Below are 17,283 nucleotides of genomic sequence, written 5' to 3' on the forward strand. Positions count from 1 at the left end.
GCAGAGCGAGTAAGCCCAGGCCCTCCTGGCACCCCCCCCCCCCGGCAGGGTGTAAGTGGCGGGGCGGGGTGGGGTGGGGTGGGTGGGTGCTCTCTGGGGCCGAGGGGCTGGAAGGCTGCTCTCCCACCCTCCACCCCCACCCCTGTGCATGTGCAACAAGGGGAGGAGAGGGCAGACCCAGAGGAGGAAGTGGCCCCCCACCGTTGTAAGGGCATGGGTGGGTGAGTGTGTGTGTGGGGGGGGGGGAGGGAAAGAGATCTGGGTGGAGCCGGGGAGAAGGAGGGGCTCCTGTGGCCGCCTCTGAGCTGGGTTCGCCTGCAGGGGAGGAAAAGCAAGGGCCTCCGAGGGCCAAAAGGGGGTGGGAGGCCACGCTGGGGGGCTCCACCAGGGAGGTCCGCCCCCCCTCCAAGCCCATGGCCCCCTCTGTCTGTTTTGCAGCCAATGGCCCAAGAGGGGGGGATCAAGCTGCCCACCAGCAAGGAGGCCGGCGAGAGTCCCCCAGGAGACCCCCAGGTAAGGAGCCAAGAGGGAGGGGGCCACACACACGCCCCCCACCTTCCCACTCTGGAGGGCCCCTCCAGCGAGGCCAAGGTCCCAACCTTCCTCCTCCTCATCATCATCATCATCACCACCCTTTGGGAAAGGCTTGGCCCCTGCTTGAGTCCCTGGGGGGGGGGCTGGGGCTGCTCTCCCTTGCTCCCTTCCCCTCCGCCCTCTCCCGCCCCCCCTCGTGGTGCTGGAGGGGGCTGCCTCCCAGGGAGGAAGGGGGGAGGGAGGGGACAAGGGGGTGGGAGTCAACAGCTGCCCTCCACCTCCACCCCCCCCACCCCGCTGCCTCTCTTCTCTCTGCAGGAGGAGGACGGGGAGGATGAGGTGTTTGTCCCCAGCAGCGAGGACGGTCCTGGGCCCAAGCCCCGCCCGGCCCCGATCCCTCTGAGCAGCAGCGTGGAGGAGCTGTATGAGCTGCTGGAGCAGCTGGGCAGGTGAGGGGGCCGAAGGGAGGGATGACCCAGGCGGGGGGGGGGGAAGGGCTGGCGGGAAAGGGAGAGTCCTGGGGGAGCCGGTGTGGGGGCAGAATGATGGTCACAGGCTGTCCCTCCCTCCCACACACAGCTGTTGGGCAAGTAGTCCAAGTCCTGGGATACAGGGAATGATGGGAACCGGAGTAGATGGCCCGTGGGATCCTTTGTGGTTTCCTTTGCTGGAGGCACAAGCGGTTTTCTGGGTCCGGCAAGCAACTGCCACTATCCCTCTGCTGCACCCTCCCCCCCCCAGGCCAGCGAGAGCCCCCTTGTCCTCCGGAGGGCCTGGCCTGCAACCGACCCCAGACGTGGCCCCACATGGAATAGCCAAGCCAAGGCCTTCCCCCTCTCTGGGGGGGGGGGCGAGGAAGGGCCCTCTGGGGCCTGGCACGGCTTCTTCGGAAGGACAGGGGGCAGCCGAGGGGGAAAGGGTTCAGGGTTAGGGGAGGCTGAGGGGTAGTAATACGCCTGGGAGGAGGAACGAAGACGCTTCCCAGGGTGGAGGAGTTCTGTGGGGGGGACATCCTGCGTTGCTGTGGGGCCATCCAGGGGAGCTGAATGGTGGGGAGATGCCGGGCAGAGCAAAAAGGAAGGACTTAGACAAGTGCCAAGTTAAACTGTGGAACTCACTGTTACAAGAGGTGGAGATGAGGATTCTGTGGGACAGCTGGGAGTCGGGCAAGCAAGCGGGCGGCTGCTCTCAGGAGGGGCTGGGAGGCGCCGTTTGCTTCCCTCCCTGTCTGTGGCTGGGGAAGGTGGGGGGGGCGGCTGTGCACCCCTCCTCTCCTGTGGGGGGGAGGGCTTTCCGTGAGAGCAGAGGACTTGGGGGGGGCGGGCCCCCTCGCAGGGCGGTGGCCAGGTTCTCACTGCCAGGAGGAGGAGTGGGGTGGTTTCTCTCTCCGGCCGACCCCCAGCCTTCTTTTCCTCCCTCTTCCCGCCCCGCATCCCTCCCCGATGCCAGCGGGCACTTTGGGGTGGTGAGGCGCTGCCAGGAGCGGAGCACGGGCGCTTTCTATGCTGCCAAGTCGGTGAAGGTGCGCCGCCGGAAAGGCAGCCGGCTGGGCCTGGACCGCCAGCAGGTGGAGCGGGAGGTCGGGATCCTGCGGCAGCTGCGCCACCCGAACATCATGCGCCTCCACGACCTCTTCGCCAGCACCGCCGAGATGGTCCTGATCCTGGAGCTGTGAGTGCCCTGCCTGTGGCCCCCTGCCACGGACTGTGTTCACTTTTGCTGGCCTCCCACATCCACCTGTCGTGGCAGCCAGATATGGGGCGGTGGTGAACCAGCGCAATCACGGGAGGGGGGGGGAAAGGATCCTGAATCTGAAGGCGGGATGGAAAGGGAAGGGGTGGAAACCACAGCCAGGTTGGAAGGAAGCGAAGGACGCGGGTGTCCAGATCCTGTGACCGCTCAGGCCAGGAGCCGGGAACCCCCAAGGCCTCCTGATCTGAACCACGGGGAAGAAGGGTCTCTGGGGGTTTGGGGGATGCCATTTGGTGGCCTGGAGGTCTTCTGGGGGGGGGCAACTGTTCTCTTGGGCCAGCTGCCCCCATTCATCCTCACCTCCCCGCCTCTTCCCCGGCGGCGTAGCATCCACGGGGGCGAACTGTTTGACTTCATTGCGGAGAAGGAGACGCTGACGGAGGAAGAAGCCGTTCCGTTCCTGAAGCAGATTTTGCTGGGCGTCTCGTACATGCACTCCTGCCGCATTGCTCACTTCGACCTCAAGGTACTAGTCCATAAGAGACCTCCCGGATTCCCGGGAGGAGGGGCTCAGCCCTGCCCGGCCTGCACCTTGCTTGTTGTGCCCCCCCAAAAAACATGACTTGCTTGCCGCTTTCCCTTTTATTGGGAAAGTTTTTCAAAACTCAGAGTTAGTGAAGGCTGGCAGTTCCCTCCTGTGGCTCTTCTGGTGGGGGGGGGGCAGATGCCCCAGTGCATGGGCTGCTTTCTGGCAGTCCCAAGAGTGCCTGTTGGGGGGGGGGGACATTTCTGGTCTTCTCCGCAGCCCGAGAACATCATGCTGTTCCAGAAGGACGTCCCCCACCCCACCATCAAGATCATCGACTTCGGCCTGGCACAGAAACTCGAGGAGGGGGTCACGTTCAAAAGTTTGTGTGGGACCCCGCAGTACATTGGTAAGCAGGTGGGGGCCCTCCTTTCCTCCGGGCCGGGTGGGGGAGAGCGTGGCGGCAGTCCACGTAGACACGGGACCAGCAGGAGGAAGGGAGAAGGTCCTTTTTCAGAGGGCAGATCCCAGCCCCTGCCCCCCCCCAGCCAGCATTGCCGTGGCCCCCGCCTGTTCTCTTCAGAGGCCACTTTCAGAATTAAGCAGCCCAAGAGAGAGAGAGGGGGGGGGGCAGCAGGCACCCTCTGGGTCTGGGTGGCTCCCCCCTCTCCTTCCCCTCCTTGGCAGGACTCTCCTCTCCCTCCCTTTCTGTGCCCAGACCCTTGCATGTCTCCCTGCCCCCCCCTCGCCCCCCGCTCACCACCCACGTCTCTCTCTCTCTCTTTCTCTCTTTCTTCAGCTCCTGAAGTGGTCCACTACGAGGCCCTGAGCACAGCCACGGACATGTGGTGAGTAGGAGATGCTCTGGGTCGGTCTCTCTCTCTCTCTCTCTCTCTCTCTCTCTCTCTCTCTCTTGCTTTCCCGCTTTCTCCCCCCTCCCTACCCCCACCCCCCTGGCCTACACCTGTTCCTGCCAAGGAAGGGGAGCCTTTTGCAGGCGGCGGGGGGGGGTTGCTCTCTCTTCCCCCCCATTCTAGGGAAGGGGGCTCCTTCCCGACCCCTTCCTTGGCAGGCGGGTGCCCCTTCGGCCCCTAAGCAGAGCGGAGGCCGTCCCGGCAGTGGCTCAGCATCCTCGTGTCTTTCTCCCTAGGAGCGTCGGCGTCATCACGTACATCCTGTAAGTGTCCGGCGTCCCTCGGCTCCCTGCGGCAGGAGGGAGGGAGGGAGGGAGGGAGGCGAGAAGGGCCCAAGGGTAGGAGGAGCAGACTCCAAGGCTGAGCACCCCTCAGTTTGGGGGCGGGTTGGGGAGGGAGGGAGGGAGGTAGGGAGGCGTCTCTCGAGCCTTGGCTGAAGGAATGGGGCAGGGCCCCCTCGCTCAAGGGTGTCAGGAGCATTTCTGAAAAGAGGGGACCTGCTCCGCCGGCTCGCTGGAAGGCTAGGAAGATGGAGCTGCTCTCCTGGTGGCCCTCTTGATGGGTCGTGTGGGAAAAAAGCTTGGAGAGGAAGTGGGTCAGGAGGAAAGCCGCCCCCCCCCCCACTCGGCTGAGCAGAGCTGAGCGGTGGAGTGAATCCTGGCCCCTCGCTAGGCCCGAGATTCTGCCCTACCCACGGCCACTTTTCTGGCCGGCTGCAGAGGAGGAAGAGGTGAGCCCAAGAGGGAGCGTCGCCTCTCCTCAACAGCCGGCCTGTTGAGAGACGGCTTTGGAATGGTCGCGTTTCTTTCAAGGTTTAAAATGGGTTTGAGTCGGCCGTGCGAGATGCTCCTTTCTCCTCCGGCAGGCTGAGCGGCATGTCCCCTTTCCAGGGGGAGACGGATGCCGAGACCCTTGCCAACGTCGTCTCCGGAAACTACGAGTTCGAGGAGAAATACTTCAGCCAGACGTCGGCGATGGCCAAGGACTTCATCCGGCAGCTTCTGCTGAAGGAGCCAGGGTAGCCGCCCTCCGGTCCTTGCCGGGACCCCTCCCGGAGCCCCTGGGGTTGGGGGGGGGGGCGGGGTGTCCTCGGCCTTGGCTTCTCTCCCTGGGGAATGGGGCTTTCTGTGGGGCCAACGGGCTTTGCTTATAAGGACTTGTGGGGCGCGGCAGGACCCCTTGTGCCTGGAACAGTATGTGCGTATATAGCTGAGCCTTCCCCTCGCCACACAGCAGAGCTCCGGGTGCGGACGGGCTGCATTTCCCTTCCAAACGGACACCTGCGAGGGAGAAAGTTGGTGTCCCTTGGCTTGGCTTGGCTTCCCTTCCCTGCTCCCCCAAGGCCACCCTCTCCAGCCCCATGGCTGTCAGTTGCCTTGCAGACAGGCAGAGGACTGGGAAGAGCCAGGCAAAATCCCAAGGCCTGGCCCTGGTGGGGGGGCTGCCCTCCTCCCGCCTCCCAGCTGGGGCAGGAGAAGTGGGCCCTTTCCTCTGCGCGGGGGGTGGGTGGGAGGCAAAGGAGGACAGAGCAGGGCTAAAAGCACCTTTTCTGTCTTCCAGGGACCGAATGACGGCCAGCGAGTGCCTCGTCCACTCGTGGATCAAGGTGAGAACCGGGGGTGGGAGGAGAGGATGAGAGAGGCAACCCCCCTCCTCGGCTGCGGGGGGGGGGTCCATGGCCAGCCCTCCCAGCCCCTGGTCGTGGCCTGGGCAGACACGAGAGAGCGCCGGGCGCTGTGCTCTCCTCTTCTGCTCAGCCTTTGGGGATCAAAGGGGGTCCATGAGGAGGAACGCCTGCAAGTCCGCCCCCCCATCATCCACCCACTCCCACCCCTGGGGGATTCAGGCAAGCAAGGCATCTTTGGAGGGCTTCCAGGGGAGGGAGGGACCACCCACCACCACCCACCCACCCCACCCCACCCATTCCCTGGGCCCTTCAGCTGCCACCCTCTTTGCCCTTCAGCCTCTTCCGTGGCGAACACGGTCTCTGTGCTTGGCCAACCCTGGCCACAAAGTGGGCTCCTTTGTCAAACCTCGCCTGGACGCTCCTCAGGGGACATTCCACCCTGTGCCCCCCCCCATGTGGAATAAAAAGGAGGGTGCAGGTCTTTGGGGTGTGGTGGACGTTGGAGGGCCCTGTTTTTCTCCCCACTGCAGCCCTTGAGCCGCAAGCAGGCCACCCACCGCAGCCGCTCCTCCATCAACATGAAGAACTTCCGCAGGTTCAACGCGCGCCGAAAGTGGAAGGTGAGTGGAGGGAGGGGCGCGCTCTGGAGGCCTCGGGGCTGCCTCGGCCGGCCCTCCTCGCCCAGTGTTTCACAGGAGGTCCCCTCCCGGCACCCCTCGCCCTGGGCCCAGCTAGTCAAAGCCCCAAACCTCTGGAGGGGCTGAGGGGGAGAACTGGGGCCCGGGAGCCCTCCTGGCATTTGACTCCGTGGCAGGCCGTTTAGAAGGGCAAAGGGCAGCTGGGTGGGAGGCTGGAGAGGGTGGCCTTTCTCCTTCTCTCTCTCTCTCTCTCTGTGTGTGTGAGAGAGAGAAAGGCCAGCAGCGCCTCCACCCGCTCCCTGCTCTCTCTCTCTCTCTCTCTCCTGCCCGCAATTCCAGCTCTCCTTCCACATGGTCTCCGCCTGCAGCCGCCTGTGCCAGCAGAGGAGGAAGGAGGAAGAGGAAAACCTGGTGGGTGCCGTCTCTTCCCTCTCTGGGGGAAGGTGGGGGGGCAGGCGGGACGGCCCCCGTTAGGTCGCCCTCGTCCCTCACATGGCCCTTCTCTCCCCCAAACAGCGGGACTGTGAGAGTGACCAGGAGGAGACGTCCGGAAGCCCCGTGGCCCTGCTCCGCAGGCGGAGAAGCATCTCTTCCTGAACGGGGGGGGGGGGCTCGCTCACGTCGCCCCAGGAGGGCCCTCACCTTGCTTGGAGGGGGGCCTCTCACATCGTTTTTCCTGAGTGAAGACGCCGGCCGGCCGGCTGGTCTTTTCAGCGTCAGGAACACGCCACCCAGAGGACGGATCTGCGCTCCCCCCCCCCCCGGCACCTCTTCCAGCCACCGGCCAGCGGTCTCCCTGTTGTGGTCCCAGCCTGACCAGGGGCTGTGGGACTGTGGGTGTGAGCGAAGGGAGGGTGGCCCCTTGGGTGGGCTAGAGTGGAGGGGGCGTTTCGGGGCTTCTTGGGAGGCCTTCTCCCTCCCTGCACAGCAGAGCAGGCGGCCTCCGTTCCTCCCCTGCCTTGACTCATGCTTTAAGGAGCTCTGTTGCAAGTTACAGCCACAGGTGCCTTTTCAAGGCTAGGCAGTGTGTGTGTGTGTGTGGGGGGGGGAGCCCTTCCCATCCCTTTCCCTCAGTGCCACGTTCCCCTTCGGTCCAAAGGGTCTCGAGTGAGGTCGGGGGCTGGACACGGTCAAGCAATCCTCGCTTTTCTTTTACATAAGGAGGTTTAAAAGGGACCAGATACATCACTTCTTTCTTTCAGTCCTGTTTTACGCTGAAGTTGGTAAATGTTAATGCTGAGGGACGGGGCACCTGCTTTAGTCACACTCCAGCCGAGGGGCTCAGAAGGCGAGGAAGCCTTCGCTGCTCCCTTTGGGGCTTCGGCCGCACCCCCAAGAAGCCCCCTCCCGGCCCCTCCCCCTCCCGGCCCTCCTCCCCCGGACACTCCGAGGGATGTGTCTCCCGAGGGTCCGGGGTCCTCTTTTGCCCTCCTCGGCCGTCCACCCGGAGGAGAGCAGAGCTTTTGGCAGTGAATGGAGGGCGTTTCAAACGGAGGGTTTTGCCTTGTTGCTTTGAATCTGTTTTTGGTGTTGAATTTGATTACTGCTTTCAGTGTAGTATTTCTTTTTTTTTAATATTTGTATATTTCCAGTTTTTAGCCTTTAAATATTCTCTTTTAAATATGTAAGCCACGTTTGGTCCTTTTAAAGAGAAAGTTGGGGTAAAAATATTTTAAGGAAATAAAGAAATACCTTCAAAAGGGCAATTGATTCTTCTTGAAGGTGAGAGTTCGTGACTTGTCATTTCATCCCTTCAGGCGTTTTTAATAAATGTGTTTATTTTTGTTTTGGCTAAGAGATGGCTTTTTTAGAAGCAGAAGATATCCAGAGCAGGCAGAAACACCAGAGAGAGAACGGGTAGAATCCTGGTCTAACCTTCCTCTTTATGCCATCGGCCTTTTCTGGAGACAGCCACACTTTCTTAATCTGCCCATTCGAGGGCAGTATTGCTCAAGGATCTGGACATTTCAAGGGTGCAGCAGCCATTTATTTCTCCTGCTGGACTAGGACTCATACTGCCCTCTGGTGGCCCTCAAAATAATGGCAGGCTGCACCCAGAAATGACCAGGGTTTTTTTATATTTTACTGCCCTCTGGTGGCCCCTAAAAATAATGGCAGGCTGCACCCAGAAATGCCCAGGTTTTTTTTTTTACATTATACTGCCATCTGGTGGCCCCTAAAAATAATGGCAGGCTGCACCCAGAAATGCCCAGGTTTTTTTTTTTACATTATACTGCCATCTGGTGGCCCCTAAAAATAATGGCAGGCTGCACCCAGAAATGCCGAGGTTTTTTTTACATTATACTGCCATCTGGTGGCCCCTAAAAATAATGGCAGGCTGCACCCAGAAATGCCCAGGTTTTTTTTACATTATACTGCCATCTGGTGGCCCCTAAAAATAATGGCAGGCTGCACCCAGAAATGCCCAGGTTTTTTTTTACATTATACTGCCATCTGGTGGCCCCTAAAAATAATGGCAGGCTGCACCCAGAAATGCCCAGGTTTTATATTATACTGCCATCTGGTGGCCCCTAAAAATAATGGCAGGCTGCACCCAGAAATGCCCAGGTTTTTTTTTACATTATACTGCCATCTGGTGGCCCCTAAAAATAATGGCAGGCTGCACCCAGAAATGCCCAGGTTTTATATTATACTGCCATCTGGTGGCCCCTAAAAATAATGGCAGGCTGCACCCAGAAATGCCCAGGGTTTTTTTACATTATACTGCCATCTGGTGGCCCCTAAAAATAACGGCAGGCTGCATCCAGAAATGCCCAGGTTTTTTTTTACATTATACTGCCATCTGGTGGCCACTAAAAATAACGGCAGGCTGCACCCAGAAATGCCCAGGTTTTTTTTTTACATTATACTGCCATCTGGTGGCCCCTAAAAATAATGGCAGGCTGCACCCAGAAATGCCCAGGTTTTACATTATACTGCCATCTGGTGGCCCCTAAAAATAATGGCAGGCTGCACCCAGAAATGCCCAGTTTTTACATTATACTGCCATCTGGTGGCCCCTAAAAATAATGGCAGGCTGCACCCAGAAATGCCCAGGTTTTACATTATACTGCCATCTGGTGGCCCCTAAAAATAATGGCAGGCTGCACCCAGAAATGCCCAGGTTTTTTTTTACATTATACTGCCCTCTGGTGGCCCCTAAAAATAATGGCAGGCTGCACCCAGAAATGCCCAGGTTTTTTTTTTACATTATACTGCCATCTGGTGGCCGCTAAAAATAATGGCAGGCTGCACCCAGAAATGCCCAGGTTTTTTTTTTACATTATACTGCCATCTGGTGGCCCCTAAAAATAATGGCAGGCTGCATCCAGAAATGCCCAGGTTTTTTTTTTACATTATACTGCCATCTGGTGGCCCCTAAAAATAATGGCAGGCTGCACCCAGAAATGCCCAGGTTTTTTTTTTTACATTATACTGCCCTCTGGTGGCCCCTAAAAATAATGGCAGGCTGCACCCAGAAATGCCCAGGTTTTTTTTTTACATTATACTGCCCTCTGGTGGCCCCTAAAAATAATGGCAGGCTGCACCCAGAAATGCCCAGGTTTTTTTTTTACATTATACTGCCCTCTGGTGGCCCCTAAAAATAATGGCAGGCTGCACCCAGAAATGCCCAGGTTTTTTTTTTACATTATACTGCCATCTGGTGGCCCCTAAAAATAATGGCAGGCTGCATCCAGAAATGCCCAGTTTTTTTTTTACATTATACTGCCATCTGGTGGCCCCTAAAAATAATGGCAGGCTGCATCCAGAAATGCCCAGGTTTTTTTTACATTATACTGCCATCTGGTGGCCCCTAAAAATAATGGCAGGCTGCACCCAGAAATGCCCAGGTTTTTTTTACATTATACTGCCATCTGGTGGCCCCTAAAAATAATGGCAGGCTGCATCCAGAAATGCCCAGGTTTTTTTTACATTATACTGCCATCTGGTGGCCCCTAAAAATAATGGCAGGCTGCACCCAGAAATGCCCAGGTTTTTTTTACATTATACTGCCCTCTGGTGGCCCTCAAAATAATGGCAGGCTGCACCCAGAAATGCCCAGGTTTTTTTTTACATTATACTGCCATCTGGTGGCCCCTAAAAATAATGGCAGGCTGCACCCAGAAATGCCCAGTTTTTTTTACATTATACTGCCCTCTGGTGGCCCTCAAAATAATGGCAGGCTGCACCCAGAAATGCCCAGGTTTTTTTTTACATTATACTGCCATCTGGTGGCCCCTAAAAATAATGGCAGGCTGCACCCAGAAATGCCCAGTTTTTTTTACATTATACTGCCATCTGGTGGCCCCCAAAATAATGGCAGGCTGCATCCAGAAATGCCCAGGTTTTTTTTTTTACATTATACTGCCATCTGGTGGCCCCTAAAAATAATGGCAGGCTGCATCCAGAAATGCCCAGGTTTTTTTTACATTATACTGCCCTCTGGTGGCCCCCAAAATAATGGCAGGCTGCACCCAGAAATGCCCAGGGTTTTTTTTACATGATACTGCCCTCTGGTGGCCCCCAAAATAATGGCAGGCTGCATCCAGAAATGCCCAGGTTTTTTTTTACATTATACTGCCATCTGGTGGCCCTCAAAATAATGGCAGGCTGCACCCAGAAATGCCCAGTTTTTTTATATATTTTACTGCCCTCTGGTGGCCCCCAAAATAATGGCAGGCTGCATCCAGAAATGCCCAGTTTTTTTATATATTTTACTGCCCTCTGGTGGCCCCCAAATAATGGCAGACTGCACCCAGAAATGCCCAGGTTTTTTTTTACATTATACTGCCATCTGGTGGCCCCTAAAAATAATGGCAGGCTGCACCCAGAAATGCCCAGTTTTTTTATATATTTTACTGCCCTCTGGTGGCCCCCAAATAATGGCAGGCTGCACCCAGAAATGCCCAGGATTTTTTTACATTATACTGCCCTCTGGTGGCCCCCAAAATAATGGCAGGCTGCACCCAGAATTGCCCAGGTTTTTTTATATTTTACTGTCATCTGGTGGCCGCTAAAAATAATGGCAGGCTGCACCCAGAAATGCCCAGGTTTTTTTTTACATTATACTGCCATCTGGTGGCCCCAAAAATAATGGCAGGCTGCACCAAGAAATGCCCAGGTTTTTTTTACATTATACTGCCCTCTGGTGGCCCCTAAAAATAATGGCAGGCTGCATCCAGAAATGCCCAGGTTTTTTTTTACATTATACTGCCCTCTGGTGGCCCCTAAAAATAATGGCAGGCTGCACCCAGAAATGCCCAGGTTTTTTTTTACATTATACTGCCCTCTGGTGGCCCCTAAAAATAATGGCAGGCTGCACCCAGAAATGCCCAGGTTTTTTTTTTACATTATACTGCCATCTGGTGGCCCCTAAAAATAATGGCAGGCTGCATCCAGAAATGCCCAGGTTTTTTTTACATTATACTGCCATCTGGTGGCCCCTAAAAATAATGGCAGGCTGCACCCAGAAATGCCCAGGTTTTTTTTACATTATACTGCCATCTGGTGGCCCCTAAAAATAATGGCAGGCTGCATCCAGAAATGCCCAGGTTTTTTTTACATTATACTGCCATCTGGTGGCCCCTAAAAATAATGGCAGGCTGCACCCAGAAATGCCCAGGTTTTTTTACATTATACTGCCCTCTGGTGGCCCTCAAAATAATGGCAGGCTGCACCCAGAAATGCCCAGGTTTTTTTTTACATTATACTGCCATCTGGTGGCCCCTAAAAATAATGGCAGGCTGCATCCAGAAATGCCCAGGTTTTTTTTTTACATTATACTGCCATCTGGTGGCCCCCAAAATAATGGCAGGCTGCATCCAGAAATGCCCAGGATTTTTTTACATTATACTGCCCTCTGGTGGCCCCCAAAATAATGGCAGGCTGCACCCAGAATTGCCCAGGTTTTTTTATATTTTACTGCCATCTGGTGGCCGCTAAAAATAATGGCAGGCTGCACCTGAGAAATGCCCAGGTTTTTTTTTTACATTATACTGCCATCTGGTGGCCCCTAAAAATAATGGCAGGCTGCATCCAGAAATGCCCAGGTTTTTTTTACATTATACTGCCATCTGGTGGCCCCCAAAATAATGGCAGGCTGCACCCAGAAATGCCCAGGTTTTTTTTTACATGATACTGCCCTCTGGTGGCCCCCAAAATAATGGCAGGCTGCATCCAGAAATGCCCAGGTTTTTTTTTACATTATACTGCCATCTGGTGGCCCTCAAAATAATGGCAGGCTGCACCCAGAAATGCCCAGTTTTTTTATATATTTTACTGCCCTCTGGTGGCCCCCAAAATAATGGCAGGCTGCATCCAGAAATGCCCAGTTTTTTATATATTTTACTGCCCTCTGGTGGCCCCCAAATAATGGCAGACTGCACCCAGAAATGCCCAGTTTTTTTATATATTTTACTGCCCTCTGGTGGCCCCCAAATAATGGCAGGCTGCACCCAGAAATGCCCAGGATTTTTTTACATTATACTGCCCTCTGGTGGCCCCCAAAATAATGGCAGGCTGCACCCAGAATTGCCCAGGTTTTTTTATATTTTACTGCCATCTGGTGGCCGCTAAAAATAATGGCAGGCTGCACCCAGAAATGCCCAGGTTTTTTTTACATTATACTGCCCTCTGGTGGCCCCCAAAATAATGGCAGGCTGCACCCAGAAATGCCCAGGTTTTTTTTTACATTATACTGCCCTCTGGTGGCCCCCAAAATAATGGTAGGCTGCACCCAGAAATGCCCAGGTTTTTTTATATTTTACTGCCCTCTGGTGGCCCCCAAAATAATGGCAGGCTGCACCCAGAAATGCCCAGGTTTTTTTTACATTATACTGCCCTCTGGTGGCCCCTAAAAATAATGGCAGGCTGCACCCAGAAATGCCCAGGTTTTTTTTTTACATTATACTGCCCTCTGGTGGCCCCTAAAAATAATGGCAGGCTGCACCCAGATATGCCCAGGGTTTTTTATAGTTTACTGCCCTCTGGTGGCCCCCAAAATAATGGCAGGCTGCACCTGAGAAATGCCCAGGATTTTTATATCATACTGCCCTCTGGTGGCCCCTAAAAATAATGGCAGGCTGCACCCAGAAATGCCCAGGTTTTTTTTACATTATACTGCCCTCTGGTGGCCCCCAAAATAATGGCAGGCTGCACCCAGATATGCCCAGGGTTTTTTATAGTTTACTGCCCTCTGGTGGCCCCCAAAATAATGGCAGGCTGCACCTGAGAAATGCCCAGGATTTTTATATCATACTGCCCTCTGGTGGCCCCCAAAATAATGGCAGGCTGCACCCCAAAAATGTGCAGGTTTTTAAAACAATACTCCCTCCTGGTAGCCCCAAAAATAAAGGCATGTTACACCCCTTGTATGGACTATTCTTCCTGTGACATTGCTCCATTTTGCCTCTAAAATAAGGCAGGCTGTACCCCTAAAACTGCCATTGTGTTTGTGGGATACTGCCCTTTTCATTTGTTGGTCCAGTCGAGGCCCCCATGACACAAGAAGCGGGTGCTGTGACTCATTCTTGTGTGTTCTGTGGGGTCCCTAAATGGTCTGATCCACTTTGTAGGGGGGGAACACCTTGGTACCCCATGTTTATCCAGAGTCATGCCTTGAGGGTTTTTGAAACTCTTCACTGTAGAAAAATGACTAAGAACAGAAAGCAAGCATGAGATTCTCAGGTACTGAGTACAGCCATATATTAACAGGATCAGGCCCTTTTTCTCCTCTCCCATCTCGGGTGGTAGAACCCGTGGCAATGTGGGCGAAGGCCTCTGCCCCGGCCTCAGCCTCTTCCTCCTCCTCCAGATCCCCATCCTGGGTGGGTCTTGCAGGCCCAGCCTGGCCTCCACTCGCCACCGCTTGTCTCAGATCGCCCACAGGTGGTATCTCTGGTCTCGGATGGAGTTGAGGCCTGCGTGGCAGCTGTGGAGGTCCTTCGAGCCTGCAAGTAGGAGAGCAGTCAGTAAGGGGCAGCAGAGGTATAAAAGCCCCACGGAAGGAGGGTTCCTGCACAAGGAGCCGTCACCCTGCACCTCCTCCTTCCTTTCTGCTTGGGGGTGAGTTCACCATAGTCTTGTCTCAAGCTGCATTGATTTAGCCTGCTTTGGCTAGACTCTCTCTCTCTCTCTCTCTCTCTCTCTGTTTGGGTGGGTGGGGAGGGGTATGGAACTGCTCCCACAACCCCCACATCTCATTCACCCACCCCTTTGCCAGTGTGTGCAAAAGTTCCTTTTTTCCAGAAAACAGCAACAGGCCTCCAAAAGGAAAGCAATTTGGCCCTGGGTGTTGCAGCCTCCAACTTGCTTCGTGCCCCATAGGTGGGTAGCCGAAGCACTCCAACCCTTCTGCCTAGCAGATGTTTTCTGGGTTTTTGGTTTTCGTTACAATATGGGCTCACACCTCCTCTCCTCCCTCCCCCTCTCACAGCCACTTGAAGGCAACAGGGTGGGTGGGAGCAGGGGCCTCTTCCTGGCATTCACAAACTGGAATTGTGGCTTTGGGGACTCAGGGGAGGGGTGGCCCCAGTTCTCTGATGATGGAGTCAAGGTCCAGGAACCTGGGCATGTGTTAGAAGGGGAAGCCAGCGCTTGAGGACAGTGTGAGCACTCCCACTTGGTTGCCCATTCAGTGGATGAAACAAGGGCAGTGACAGAAGGACCCAAGCCTTGCCCTGGGGCTGGGCCAGGCCAAAGGCCTCTCCTGGCCCCACGTCTGCAGCAACACATGCAAAAGAATTCCACCTGTATTTTCAACTGTCCAGGTTTGTCCCCTCCATGCCTGGAAAGGGTTAAGACCCTGAGACAGGTTGCCTGAAGGCCAGGAGTGAGGCTGCTGAAGACTCATGGGTCTCAGCTGCTGCCCCGGAGGAGGCCCCGCCCCGCCCTGTCCAGCTGCCTGAAACTGTTTGCAAGGGAGCCCCGCTTTCCTCTCTCTCTCTTCCAGCCGGCTGCCCACGTTGGGGGGGGGGAGTGGCTCCCAGGAGATGGGGGAACGAGAAGCAACTCAGTGGCCACGAGTGGAAACAGGGCTGGGGAAGGGGATTTGTCCTGCCAGGGATCAGGATCCGGTCCTTCCTATGCCGGTTATCCAAAGAGACCCACAGGTATGTCCTTATTTTTCTCACTATTTTGGAAATGTGGGAGGTGGGTGGGAGTAGCAGGGTTGGGCCCTGACAGCCGTTTTCCTGCCTTGCCCTAAAGTTTCCTGTTGTGCCACCAGGCAGCTTTCTGGTTTGCGAAAGGGAAGCCCCACGGCTCCTGGGCCCTTTCGGGGGAGGGTTTCGTTTCTCTGTGGCCCCTCCAAGAGCCCCACAGGAGTCCTCCTGGCTGGAGGTACGAGGGGCTTTCTTCCACTGAGACAGCCGGCGGGGGGGGGAAGAGAGCTATTAATTTCTAGGGATCGTCAAAGAAAGCTCTCCTTGGCTTTCCACAGAGGCAGGTGAGGCCCCACCAGGAAGCTTGCACCCTGAGCACGAGACTTTTCCCTCTGCCCTGCCAACCTTCACACGGCCACAAAGCCCCCTGCTTACCTCCCCTGGGGAGGGGCTGCTTCGGCCGAGGGGTCCCCCTCCATCTCATCTTTGGCTTCTCTTCGCTCCTTCTTGCTGGGCTGCCTGGAAAGTGAGAGGAAGGGGTCAGTGTTGCCCAAGGGACCTGCCTTTGCAACCCAAAGGCCGGAACTCTGTAGGAAGATGGAAGGGTGAGTGGGTGGGCAGAGGAATAAGTAAACATTTCCCTCTGGTACACAGCCAAAGTCTCTCTCTCTCTGTCACACACACACACACAGAGAGAGAGAGAGAGAGAGAACGAGTAGCTCAGAGTTTTGATCCCCTCCCAATAAACCAATGTTCACCCTTCCAAATTTTATTTCTTGCAGCAGAAAGAAGGGCTCTGGCCCCCTGCTAGGGGTGGTTGCTGTTCTCCCTGTCTGAGATGCCACTGGCAGCCGAGCTGGGCCCAGAACAGACCAGTGGGGGAAACAATGGGCCAATGAACTGGCCCCACTGCCCTGACTGAGGGGCATCAGTGGTGGCCACTACTCCATCAGGCCCCCAGCGGCCTTCCCTCTCTCTCTCTCTCTCTCTCCGTCCTTCTGCACGTCCCAATGTTCTTTGCTATTACCTGCTGGTTCTATTTCTTTTCTGATGAGCGCCAGAGTAGTCTAGCTGGCTCTCCCCCTCCCCTTTTGTCTTCACAACAACCCTATCAGGGAGCCTAAGCTGGGAGACGCAGCACGATTGGCCCACAGGGCACCCAGTTCCTTTCGCGGCCAAGTGGGAATTCAAACCCAGCACACTCATGGCGCTTTACCTGTGCCAGCAGCAACTGCTAGAGAACCAGGCCCTCCTCTTCCTTCCAACGTGGCAGGAAGTGATGCCAGCAGAATCCTCACAGGGCGTCTAGGATTCCATGGCTGGTTGCGAGGTCACCACCTGGTCGGTCATGGACTCCCGCACGGGTAGCAACTCAGCAGGCCAGGCAACCCTCAGCGGCCTTCCGGGTCTCCCGTCCACGCCTCCTGCTCGGTCCTTTCACACTCCAAGTGCCTAGACATGTGCGCCTTGTAAGTGCAACCCCGCTGTAGATTTCTCCTCAGGACCTCACGAACCTGGACTGTCCAAGCGGGAAGGCGGCAGGGCTGGCCAGGAGCGGATTGGGGCCGTTGCAGGGGCCCAATTGTCCAGGGGAGCCCCGAGAGGTGCCCTCTGTCCGGGCCTGGCTGAGGTCTGGAGTCCCCTCGTCTTGCTGCCGGGACAATCGAGAAGACATCCCTGAAAGGTTTCAGCCGGAGGTCTGGCTTCCTGGTGCCTCGAGGCTCTTCTGCCGTGCACGGCGCCCAGGGAGGATGGAGAGGGGATCTCGCCCCCTCCTTCCGAGCATGTCGGACGGGGTCCCCAGAGCAGCCTCTCCCCTCCACCCTTTTGCCTCAAGGCGAAACCCGCCCCCAGGCCTTGCCCGCCTCGCCCTCCCGGCCACCCTCCCTCCCTCCCTCCCTCCTCGGAGCTTCCTCCGCTCTGTGGCCAACCTCCGAGGCTGCCCCAAACATCCCCTGGAGCCCAAGGCCAGGCCAGGGGGGACCCTCTGGGCTCGGACGCCCTGCCGCCTGGAAATACGAACGGGCCTTCCGAGGCCGGCCGCGCCTCCCAGGGACTTTGGGGGGCCCCAACCCCCGACCCTCCCACCGCAGGGACTTTGGGGGGGCCTCCCTGGCCAGGCCGCAGCCTGTGTGGCTGGTCCCATAGATAGAGGGTAGACCATGGTGTGGGGCAGCCCAGAAGCAAGGAGGGGGAGGGGAGGCCTGGGGGGGGCTTCTGTCTGTGTGTCCTGCTTCCTCCCCCCCACCCC

At 56.5% G+C, this 17,283-nt stretch overlaps 1 protein-coding gene and 1 long non-coding RNA gene across 6 annotated transcripts in view; one reads left to right on the plus strand and one right to left on the minus strand.

Annotated features, from left to right (window-relative positions):
* LOC110081510 (death-associated protein kinase 2) overlaps window positions 1–7,652 on the plus strand; it is a 10,753-nt gene extending 3,101 nt beyond the window's left edge. For 2 of the 5 annotated variants that reach the window (XM_072984137.2, XM_072984133.2), the window contains 12 exons: window positions 439–513; window positions 853–983; window positions 1,984–2,205; window positions 2,614–2,752; window positions 3,032–3,161; window positions 3,552–3,600; window positions 3,825–3,929; window positions 4,532–4,684; window positions 5,227–5,272; window positions 5,824–5,913; window positions 6,271–6,342; window positions 6,448–7,652. In XM_072984137.2, coding sequence (XP_072840238.2) covers window positions 442–513; window positions 853–983; window positions 1,984–2,205; window positions 2,614–2,752; window positions 3,032–3,161; window positions 3,552–3,600; window positions 3,825–3,929; window positions 4,532–4,684; window positions 5,227–5,272; window positions 5,824–5,913; window positions 6,271–6,342; window positions 6,448–6,528 — 1,290 coding nt within the window. In that variant the 5' untranslated portion in view covers window positions 439–441 and the 3' untranslated portion in view covers window positions 6,529–7,652. Of the gene's footprint in view, window positions 1–438; window positions 514–852; window positions 984–1,983; window positions 2,206–2,613; window positions 2,753–3,031; window positions 3,162–3,551; window positions 3,601–3,824; window positions 3,930–4,531; window positions 4,685–5,226; window positions 5,273–5,823; window positions 5,914–6,270; window positions 6,343–6,447 lie in introns of those variants that run through there. The other 3 variants (XM_072984135.2, XM_072984136.2, XR_012082090.2) reach the window with 3 other exon arrangements.
* On the minus strand, window positions 7,492–16,903 carry LOC110081531 (uncharacterized). The gene is made up of 3 exons (XR_012082091.2): window positions 16,249–16,903; window positions 15,468–15,551; window positions 7,492–13,880 (listed from the first exon to the last, which is right to left on the minus strand). It is a non-coding gene; the product is annotated as an uncharacterized LOC110081531 (long non-coding RNA).
* Window positions 16,904–17,283: the final 380 nt, after the last annotated feature.

This window comes from Pogona vitticeps, chromosome 15, assembly GCF_051106095.1.
Source record: "Pogona vitticeps strain Pit_001003342236 chromosome 15, PviZW2.1, whole genome shotgun sequence".
Classification (NCBI taxonomy): Eukaryota; Metazoa; Chordata; class Lepidosauria; order Squamata; family Agamidae; genus Pogona; species Pogona vitticeps.